Raw genomic sequence first — 12,078 nt, 5'->3', positions numbered from 1 at the left:
CATATTCAAGGTTCTGCAAATGCTCAGGCTGGCATTGCTGAATAACTGTATCAGAACCTACATCAGTGCTAAGTATGTTACAGGTACTTAATAAATTTTGCTTAAAAAGATGAATGGGTGAGTGAATAAATGAATGAAAGACATTATAACATAATGAAGTCTTGACAGTGATTGGGAGAAGTCACCAGAGAGTGTATTACAGAAAATCTTCATTCAAAATGTGCATAAGTTTAAACAGGATTCCTGTAACATCAATTATCACTCCTGCTGCCAAGTAGCTGGGTTGCTAATACTTTAGGTGATTTTGGGAAGACTTATGCCACCACATCATTTCTTTCTTCACTGTCTATTTTGCAACAATCATGCTTCCTTGCTTTCATAAAGTCTCCCCAGTAAATCTGGAATCCTAATTTCTTCCATCCATCTTCACTCCACTCACCATATGTACCCTCAGCTGTTCACCAACCTTTTCATGGCTTATCATACATCTTGAACCTTGATAATATACGGGTCAAATTATTTCACACAGATGTATTCAGGGTACTTTAACATGCTTGTAAGACATTTGGGTGCAGGAGCCATGTTCTAGGCCCTATGGATAATACACCAATATAGCTCAATATAAGGAGCACACTTTGAATTGCCAAAATGCTGTTCATTAGGTATTGAATGAATTGCTAACATACATTGTTTTCTATAGCCTGTTCAAATAAGCAATTTGCTGAATAGTTTGATCCAAGGTTAAAATTAGAGAGTATCAACCAGAGTTTGCTGTACTTGGCTGAAAATGAGAAACATGTTGAGTTTTTTTTTTATTGATTTTTATTCATTTTCTCTGGAATTTCAAATTATGAAAGCTATTCCTGTATTTTCTTATTTAAATCACATTAAAAGTAGAAGAATTAACATTGCTACTTTTCATTTTAGTGGACTACCTTAGTTCTGATGTAGAATTAATAGATGCCTTTTTCATAAAGACAAATATTTATCTATTGAAAGGTCAAGTTTTTACTTTTTCCAAAGCTCAATTTAAAAGTATTTTGTCTTTCTAGAAAACACATCTCATCAGACTTAACTTTTTTGGAGGAAAGATCATGTTTTTGCCATCCTTGCATTGCTAACACCTATCACCAATATTTGTGTTTCACAAATGTTTGTTGGGTGAATGAATGAATGACCAGTGCAAAGACTCTTTTATCTAACCACTAACTACTTATAACACTTCCTATCTGATATTTACTTTCACATTCAAAAGAATACGCATAATATTCTGTCTTAATTGCAGAGTAACACAAATCCTTCAAGGTTCTGAATTGTGTAGGCAATGATAAACAACTCTTAGGAGTACTGTCTTGAACCCAGTCTGCCAATTATTCAGACCTAATGTGAGAGGGTATCAGGTAAATTGTAGTTTAACTGTGGAGTCAGGAAAACTATTACTAAATCATGTTGACAGTGTTTTCTCTCTTTTCACTCTATGTATAAGTCCCAGTGGTGAATGGAACCTCTTTAAGGAGAGGCAATCTCATCCTTCCCCACTGTCCTCTGAAGTGGAGCAGCACAGGATCTGTCACATGTGTTACTTGACTACTTTTACTCTTGTGGTACTTGATTTACAAATAACAAAAAATTGAAGCTGCACATTGATTCTTAACTTCAGCCAATCTGCTATTTATTTAGAGAAGGAAATGTGAGTTTAATCATTTTGTCAAAGTTATAGTGAATAAGTGATTGGACTCTAGAAATCTTCTGCACACCATTCTGCCATGATTCTCTAAAGAAACTTTTTGATGATTCAAAAGTAAACCCAATATTTATCAATTTAAAACATTTAGTAAACTAGATATGTAATCAAATATTGTAAGTTCAAGATAGTGCTTATGATATTATTGATTTCCATGTTTTGAAACCATGAACTTTGGTATTAGTCCAAGTTAATTCATAATTGTTAATATGTTTTAATATAGAATAGAGCTAAATACACAATGGAATATTTCGTGAATAATAAGTTTTCTTTAAGCTATAATCCTGAAACATAGACAGGAAATTCTGATTTATAAAACCCTTCTTAATAATATCAATTACATGACTTTCTTAAAATTACTTTAGTGGCAAATATCATAATATTATAAAATATGTTTACTAAAGCAGTTAAAATATGTAAAAGCCATAAAAATAAAATTAATCAAATTAGGAATATAAAAATATTCAGCTTCAGATAAGGCCATTATGATCAACCTAACTGTAGTTCATATTCAGCAATTAGAACTGTGAGATGATCATTATGTGAAACTGTTACAATTCATGCACTTAAGAATTCTAAATAAAGAGTGCCCGTAAATATTCCAATCTGGGCATCATTCATGGTGAAATACTACATAAGTAAGTGACCAAAACACGACCCGGTTAGAAACACATCCAGTTTTACAAGTTCTATATACTTCCCTTTGGTATAATTTGGTTATTTAGGTTCACTGTTTATTACTTGCACTTATATATCAGGAAACTCGTGGAATAATTGACGCTGTTAGTGTAGGCCTTACCTAGTTAAAATTTAACAAAATAAGAATGCCAGGACAATAAAGAGATCAAATGGAAAGAGCCAATTTTATATGCTGTGAAGAGCATTGGCAATCTTCTACTTTCAGGTGGAAATATTACTTGAACAATGTTTTTAGTGGATACCTTATATTATAGGAGTCTTCCTACTGAAAATCTGCTGCGATTCTCTTAAGTGCTGGATAATTATAATCAAATGAGTTAAGCAGGGCAGAATCATATTTTGTTTAATGATCTAATAAACATCACGATACAACATTTCATTTTGTATTTTTAAATACTATACTTCCAACTTGTGCTGTAATGATACATTATTCTTAAATATCAATGTTCCAAACTAATAGTCTTTCTTTCAGAAAGTAAATGTGAGCAAATGAAAGTTTAAATTATTCATGGGTACACTTGTTTCTCATTATGAAGCTAAGATACATTTTGAAGAAAACATAATTTGCAGATATTGTATATAATTTGGAAAAAGAGACGTATGTTAATTTAATTTAAAAATTGGCACTTCAAAAGGAGAAAACTTCAAATATGGACTAAATCAAATATCCCATATCTGACTTTTTTGGTTTTCAAGAGCAAAAATCATTTGTTCTTACATGGTTCCTATTGCTGACCCATACTTAAGGAGCTCTGGTTACTTTACATAAACTGACTCAACCCTGAAACAATGGAAGGAATGGCCTTGCTTACTTTGGAATGGGCTTAAGGCCTAAGTGACACATTTACATTAGACAGAAATTGTTGGTGTTAATTTTCAATGAAAGAGATGGCAAAATCAAAATAATTACTCACAGTATACTATATTATTCTGAAAGTCATTTCAGTGTTTATAATGGATACATTCTAAAAAATTTTTAACTACAAATAGTAAGATTTTAAACATTTTTCTTGGGATGGCAAAAGGAATTCTTATGTCATGATGGCCTACTGCTCAGTAGATTACCTGTGACCCAAAGACACATGTGTTTGGCCCATTTTGTTGTTATATTAAAGCTATTTAGGGCATTTTTTCCCATCTTAATTACTATCCCACTGGAAAACTTTCCCTTGAGGACTACACATTCTCCAGGTTAAAGCCATAGACAGGTGCCTGTTGAATCCATTCCACCACTGCTTACTCGAACCTCCCTACACATTTTTGTCTCCCTTCCTAGGCCCTGTATTAGCAATTAGAATCTTCTTAAGGAAGTGGACAATGTTTCCTGAGAGAGAATCAGAGACTTTTTCAAGTAACCCAAAAATTGCAATAATGTGAGGGTTGAAAATTAATAAACCAGCTCCTGCTTAGCTTCTGTTCTACCACCTTCACTCCAGCTAAATCCCCTAGATAAATTGATAGATAATATACCTCAAATATCTTTTCAAACAGGAAATTGGCAAATGGGATATTCAGAGAATAAGGAAACTCATCTTACCTCTTTCCAAGAAACAAGCTATTATCCAAAAGTGACTAAATCTCACCCTTTTCTGAAGAATTAATACATAATAGGAAAACATAACTATCTGTAGTCCCTTTGTATATGTACATCTGTGTTTAAGTGTAAACCATGATGCATCTCGGTTCCCATTTTATATACCATTCCTCCAATACATAAGGCATTATGGTTCCTACATCTGGAAAGCCAGTGACTGAATATTTTGTTCCAAAGTATAGAATAATCCTCCAGGAATGGCATGATTATTACTTCTTTCTAAGAGCTAACTAAACTTTTATATCAGTGTTGTGTTACAGTTTTATTGGCAGAGGGAGAGGAAACTGCATCTAAGTGACAAAATAATTAACATTTCTTAAAAATAATTAAATTGAGTTAGGCAATTTGGTTAACATATTTGTGCATAAAACTGTGATTTCAACATCAGAAAATGAAGGTCCACTAAATGGATCCCATAGAATGGTGTTACATTTTTTGCCACTGTCACATGATAGGGAGGGCTCTTCACTTTAAAAACACCATAGGAGCAAGAGTTTCTGATTCTTTTCCTATATAGGAGTGTGTAGATCCTGATACATTTAAATAATATTCTTCAGGAGAAAGTTTTCCAGCAGGTCTGAATAAAATAGAGGGGAGAAAAATGCACAGAGGAGCCAAGAAGATAACAAAGGTGCACTCTAAATCTATTTTTAGAATGAGCAACCCATCTATTAGTCTTTCATTATCATCATCATTATTATTATTTGATATGCAAAAGACATTATTTCCTTTTCTTTCAGTCTAGGAGTTTTAAGGGTATATATAAACAGACTCTCCAAAGGAATTATATTCTAAATGCAAAATAATTTTGGTCAATTGCTAAATGAAGCAATGCCATTTTCCCCAAAATGAAGCAGATAAAATTTATACCTATGATGCTAGCAGCCAAAGCATAGATATTCCAATTCTTTTACATTATTATCACATTAAAACATCCTTTGGGAAGTTTGCACATGAATAAGGGATTGCTTTAATTTGCAAATTACCCTTCAGAAAAACATGACACTAAATTAAAAACCGTCAAGAAAGTATAATAACTGGGCTACATATATATATATTTTTAAAAGGCAGAGGATAAAAGGTGTCTCTGCAAGTTTTCAAAGAGCACCTACATTTCTCCTTTAGGCCCTTAATATGTTCAAAGCTCTGTAACATTAAATGGAAATTAAATAATCCATAAAGGCATGCACTTTTACTTTTCATTGAATATAATTTATATTAAAACCTATGTAAGAAAATTAGCAGCTAAATCATTTTTTTAAAAAAAGTTAGGGTTGTCAGACTTGCCTGACCATGCTTTACATGACTCAGCATAATAGCAGCTGTGCATGTTTTTATTTTACTGCCAATGGATGGGCAAGGAACGTAGCTGAGTAACATGCAGGCCAGTCAAAAGTCATTTAGAAACTGATTATATGTATAGATGTACAACTTGCTTGGGTAACCTGGGTAAAAGTGGTGGCACGAGCCTCTGGCTGGTTAAAAAACACCAGAGCTGCATTCTTGATGGCTCCAGCTTGATTTTACTCCTGTGAGAAGTAAGAATGGTAAGCGGTGAAGGTCACCATATCACACGACTAAATTTCACTTTGAAAAATAGTCATTCAAGCATGGTTTCCATATTACTAAAAACTCTAAAAGAAAAAAACAATCATTCAAAGTCACAAAAGGAATTACATTAAAACAATCAAAACAACATTAAAATTAAAGCATACGTGATTATGACATGATTTTAAATGATCTACTCTAGAGAATCTACAGAAAACTACTGAAGAATCACACAAATTTAGCAAGACATAGCAGCGGACATAGTTTGAACACCTAAAAAAATCTTTCAGTCCATTCAATCTGCCTAGAAAAAAAAATCATTTAGACATTCCAAAAAAGTCTCATTTTTTCTTTAAAAAATTAATTTAGAAAGGATTAGCAATAAGCCTCATGTTTCCACTACTCTGTGATACTTAGCAGTGTAATCCTGTCCACCAGTTAGAAAAATGACCAGAAAAAAAATGACCAGAAGGCAGACTCTAAAATGCTATTTCAAATGGGAGTGTCTGAAATTCTTCAATAATTGTTTTAATTCTCTAGTTTTTTAGTATAGAGCTACCAGATAGAAGTCTGAAAGATCAAAGCCTACACATAATCTCTTTCATGGCTATGTTCCTCATCATTTATTATTTATAAATTTTTATATGGAAAGTTTGATATAAAGCCAGAATTAAAAATCCCTCCAAATAACTTTAACACTGAAGTAACAACCTCTATGCTGGGAAGGTATTGGAAGGACTCCACAACTTAAGCAATGAAATAATTCTGTCCACTTTCACTTGGCAGATCAGTTCTCCTCCTCCAATTCTGAAACACTGAATTCACAAACATTATTTTAAAGTATTTAACTCAGAGTTCACTTAATTAGAAAACAAATAAAAAAGCTTAATGGTAAGAAGAGAAATAAGAGATTTCCTTACTCTAAATCCCACCTCACTGGACTTCCCTCTTACTTCAAACATAATGGCTTAAGCTAAGGTTAAATACATGCTCTTTTGGAAAACCCAAGGCTATAAAATCTTAAAGTTAAGAAGACTGGATGTCAAGTTAAACATTCCTCAAAATATACTCAAACTTAACTAGATTAAACTACCCAATGATCTCAACGTTTTATACTTTATAACTCATTCTTAGTTTATTTGACAGCCTGAAATTAAACATTTATGAAAATTAAAATTGCCTTTTTTTTACTATTAGAGAAATATTCATAATTAGGCATAATTTCAAATTAATGAGAGTGGAATATACATTAAAATTCAAATGACCCAATTCTATTTCATAAATGCCGACTTCAGCTTCCATAATAGCAGTATACGATGTAAGAAATTTGGGCCACTTCGCCCTTCCAGCACAACCCAGCTACTATAACTACACTTGTTCAAAATTTTGTTAACAAGATTTTAAGTTATCATTCAACTTTCAAATAGCAGTCTAGTTGGTAAAAATTTAAGTTCAACTAATTAAAGTAATTCTTTACCCCAGGCTAGAAGGTTTTATTACTTTTCCCTTGAATCTCATCAGTAATTTTTTGTGACACTGGTAGCTGTGTCTCTGTTATTTATATCTTCCTACATTCAAACATTGTCTGAATTTCCCATTAAACATCTACTTCAACCTAATCACTAACAGCAATACTACCCAACTTACAAACAAAAAAAAAATAGAAAATAGCACATTCTTTAGTAATTTTATCAAATACAGAAATACTGTTTGAAATATCCAGTTCTTTTTTTAGAACTATATTTTCCTCATAATTTTAGCTCATTCTTAATTATGACCATGTTGTGCTATTTGACTTTTACCTTTCAGTACCCAAACTCTGCTATTTCATTGTTCTTTCTTTCCCCACATCAGAAATAGAAGCTTTTATCTTCCTTGCCAAATAATTCGTATGAGAAAGGAACAAATCTGTGTTTTTCGTTGTTATTTTTGTTTGTTAATGCAAGCTTTAATGACTGGAAATCTTGTCTTCATTTTCATATAGCTAAACAATTGAATATTAAGGTTTTAAATTCCTCTCTTTACCTCCAATTCTGTACTTACTGACCTACAGGTTAATAACAAACAAAATGAAAAATATATTCTGGTGCTCATACATTTTTTGTAAATCAAAGAATACGTTAAGGTACTACCAGGTCTTACCGAGTTGGTAAATTCTGAATTTTGCATTCTATAGTGTATTAAGGATTTTTGTTTCTTTAAAGGGTGAACACTGAGCTCAGTAGGGTTGAATATGTTTTTTAGTGTGATTCCTCATCAATATTTTCTCTTCAAAAAAAATGACTGACTTCAGGAAACATAAACTACATATAAATATCAAACCAAGATCCCAAACAGATCTTCCTTGAGGAAATATGTCTGTGCAAACTAAATACAATACTATTTTATGAAGTATTTTATAAGAACCAAGAACATAACAAGGTGAGAATTGTAACTACCCTCCCATCAGGTATTTTTCCAGTACATACAAAAAATGACAGTTGTGGGCAAATTACAAGGAAGAAAGTGAACAAATTTAACAATCTAAAATTTTCACAAATCTAGGAATTTTTTTAAATAGTGAAAAAATTTATATCAAGAATACTGTTAAGAATTCAAAATGTGAGTATATGAAACATGAGTAAGCATATTGCTTATCTAGTTATATTTTAATCTAACATTTATTTATTACCAATTTTGCCATGGATAACGTATTGCTAGACAGATATTTTCTATTTTCTTATCAGGAAGGAAGCATACAATTTAAAAATACCTGATAATTTTAAACAACAGAAATACGTAACACCAAAATAACTCCTTATTTAAACATGTTTACCTCTTTGCTTTCCTCCATATCTGACTCACTGCTGAATTCTTCAGTATTTAAATTTTCAAAGTCAGATTCTCCAACAGCAATTGGTACCGTCACAGTGAGGCTAGGGTTGTTTATAAATGACATGTAATCACTTTCATCCACGACATACTTTTCTACACTGCTGCCTATGCCACTAGTAGTTCCATTTCCATCTTTGAGATAATTGAGGTCTTTGCCTATTTCTATGGTGGTATGGTTGGAAATACAGCTGTCTTTTTTATTATTTAAATCCTCAAGAGGTTTAATTTCATCTAAAGCTTTCTGTTTCCTAACAAAAGCTTTTTGAATAAATTCGCGTATTTTTCTTTTAACAAAATCTATTCCTTTCTGCATCCTTCCCACAGCAATCTGGAGATTATTCATTTCGTTATCATCATCAGTGGCAGCAAGATTGTCAGAACTGAAGGAACTCAAAAGCAAGGCCAAGAAGAGGTTCAGAACCTGAAACACAGCAGGAAAACAGGTGATCAAAACATTCTATTTTTTCAATTGCTTTCAATCATTAATTTTCTAAAATTGTTGTTGACACCTTATTTTATGCTAGTATTTCTGCTAATTCATGATAAACTATTCAAAAAAAAAGAGAATGAAACAAAAATATCTAGTCAATATTAAATAATACTATTTAGCACTATTTGCTTTTTAATTATTGCAAAAATACTGAAATCATTGTTAAATGAAACATTTATATGAAGCTCAGTTCCAAAAGAAAAATACAGACAACTGTATAGTGAAAAGAAAACCTTTTACTTGAGATGCTGATATATTTGGACATTTATCCCCTCCCAAATCTCATGTTGAATTGTAATCCCCAGCACTGAGCGTGGGGCCTGGTGGGAGGCATTTGGATTGTGGGGGCAGATCCCTCATGGATTGGTGCTGCCTGCATGTTAGTGAGTTCTCATGAGATGTGGTTATTTAAAAGTTTGTAGTGCCTCCTCCCCACACTCTCTTTGGCTTGCTCCTGCTTTCATCATGTGAAATGCCTGCTCCACTTCACCTTCTGCCGTGACTGAAAGCTCCCTGAGGCTTCACCAGAAGCCAAGCAGTTGCCAGCACCATGCTCCCTGCAGAACAATCAGCTAATTAAACCTCTTTTCTTTATAAATTATCCAGTCTCAGGTATTTATCCAAAGCAATGCCTAATACAGATGCTATTTTGACCGTGTAATTTGGATTTTTCGAAACACTGATAATTTATTCCTAAAACCAACAATTATTCCAATATACTTAAATATGATTTTACTTTCGTGCCTTTGTTCCATTTTTTTGTACATAGATAACTGGAAAAATAAGACAAAAATGTATTTATTGCTGGATAAAAAGTCCCAATTTTTTGTTAGGACAATTATGGCTACTATAATTATACAATAGCAGGAAATAGTATAAGATGATTTTATACAATAATTATGATGTTATTGTTGAATTAAAGATTGTGGAATTGAAGTATTGTCATGAATAAGAACAGTAGTCAGTCTGCAAATTGGGTCATTCATATGCTTCACTGGTATAAATGAGGGAAAAGATTAGTGATGTTAAACCCACTATTGTGTATGTACAAAAAAAGACAATTTACTAAGAAATCAGACATTCTCAGGGGTACAAGATTCAGTCACATTTTTTTTTTCAGGATTTAATGACAATCTCTATGAATCCCTGATTATTTAACCATATAGAACATACAGAACAAAAGAAAGATACAGCAGTAAAGAGAGGCAAATGCACAAACTAAATACAAGTTGCATATCCCTTATCTGAAATGCTTGGGACCAGAAATGTTTTGAATTTTAGATTTAAAAATATTTGCATGTACACAATGACAAATCTTCAGAATGAAACACTGAGACACATGTCTAAACTCAAAATTCATTTAAGTTCCATATACATCTTACACACATAGCCTGAAGGTAATTTTATATAATATTTTAAATAATTTTGTTCAGGAAACAAAACTTTGTGGTTTCAACCGTGATTCATCACAAGAGGGTAGGTGTAGAATTTTCTTCTTGTAGTATCATGTTAGTGCTCAAAAATTTTGAACTTGAGAGCATTTTGGATTTTAGATTTTCAGATTAGGGATACGCAACATGGAGTATAAAAGTAGGATCTTTGGAAAATTTTTAAGTAAAACTTCAGTGAAAAGAATTCTACAGTCTTGCTATACTCTCATCTTTCTATCATGCTTATGAGGCTTAGAGCACCTTTGTCTAACTAGTTGTAAGTTAGTCTAATCAATGGTGATTTTTTTTAAAGTAAAAATGTGTAAGATCCAAGGAAGACCATGTGTGATTTTGAGGTTGTGTATTGACACATCTGTCTGTCTCTACACTATGACTCCTGATAATCACATTAAGACTAGACCTGCTCCTTTGCTTCTGGAATTTACCAATAAAATAGTAATTTGTTGTAATTTGCTTTTGAACTTATTATTTGGATAAAAAATCGATAAAAGGAAAAACTGCGTGTAAATTTTTTATTTTTATCTAAAATAAAACTGAATTTTGGTGCCATACTATTTTCTAGATTTAATTTCCTAAAGTATATTAATGTTCTGTCATTGTCTACTTGGAAATTTTTCTGATATACATCCATCAATCCTCCCCCAGAGTGGGAGCCAAGTATATTGCCTCTGCATTGGGCAAATAGTCTATTTACAAATGTTCTTTACTGTTACACTTATATAGCCTGCTCCCCTTCCTCATTTGTCCTTTTAAATTTGTCCTCCACATCTCTATCACATTACATTGGATTCCTTTTTTTCCTTTCTTTTTAAACAAGCACAACTTTGCTGAGAGATTGGGAGATCTTCTAGGTCTGAAACATTCCTTAGAGCCAGGTCCTAGAGTAGTATCAATACCAGATCATAGTAACAATAAAAGTAAAACCAGCTTTTTAATTGAGTTCTTAGTAAGTACCAGCTCTCGTGCCAAGCATTTTGTAAGGTTCATATGATTTATTTCTCACAGCTCTATAAGGCAAGAATTAGTATTAATAATATTTTGCAGATGAGAATGCTGAGTCTTCTATAAAACTTAAGTGACTTGTCCAAGACCACAGTTAATAAATAGAGAAGCTTTGTTTTTTTGTTTCGTTTTGTTTTTGTTTGTTTGTTTTGAAGTCTAATTGTAAGGTCCTTACTCCTAATTGCAGAATGAAAGAGGAAATGGTATTCCATGTTCATTCTTCTTGATATTTTCTTTCTTTGAACTGCTGTCATACTTAGTTTAATAAAGTATACCATTAATTTTCTAATTGTTTATGAATTGATAACTTAATGCAATGCTGTTCTATTGTCAGGAAAAGAAATAAATATCCCCTGAACATATGACTTCTTTCTCATAAATCCATTGCAGTTTTTATTATTTTAAAGCAGGCAATCTACATGTCGTGGCAGAGTGCTGAAACTATGCTTATTAATGCCTACTAGACGCTAACTTTCGTCAGTGTGTTTCCGTTAGTTCCACAGATTCCTTGACACAGAGGAGCACATATTTTAGAATTAGAGTGCTGAGTAAGAATCGATTTTCTGTTACCTACTAAGTAGCATAACCAATCTGAGCCTGTTTCCTCATCTATAATATAAAGGCAATAGCTTTTCTAGTGCCCAGCTTACAAGGTTGTTGTAAGGATTAAATGACA

At 32.4% G+C, this 12,078-nt stretch overlaps 1 protein-coding gene across 3 annotated transcripts in view; it reads right to left on the bottom strand.

The window, feature by feature from the left end:
* Positions 1-12,078, bottom strand: part of LOC108317622 (sodium channel protein type 2 subunit alpha) — a 153,098-nt gene that overhangs the window by 29,403 nt on the left and 111,617 nt on the right. For all 3 annotated transcript variants that reach the window (XM_017548248.2, XM_037745754.1, XM_017548255.2), the window contains exon 17: positions 8,401-8,880. In XM_017548248.2, the coding sequence (XP_017403737.1) occupies positions 8,401-8,880 (480 nt within the window). The remainder of the gene's footprint in view (positions 1-8,400; positions 8,881-12,078) is intronic.

Source organism: Cebus imitator, unplaced genomic scaffold (assembly GCF_001604975.1).
Source record: "Cebus imitator isolate Cc_AM_T3 unplaced genomic scaffold, Cebus_imitator-1.0 Scaffold10, whole genome shotgun sequence".
NCBI lineage: Eukaryota > Metazoa > Chordata > Mammalia > Primates > Cebidae > Cebus > Cebus imitator.
This window is presented reverse-complemented; position numbering and strand designations above follow the sequence as displayed.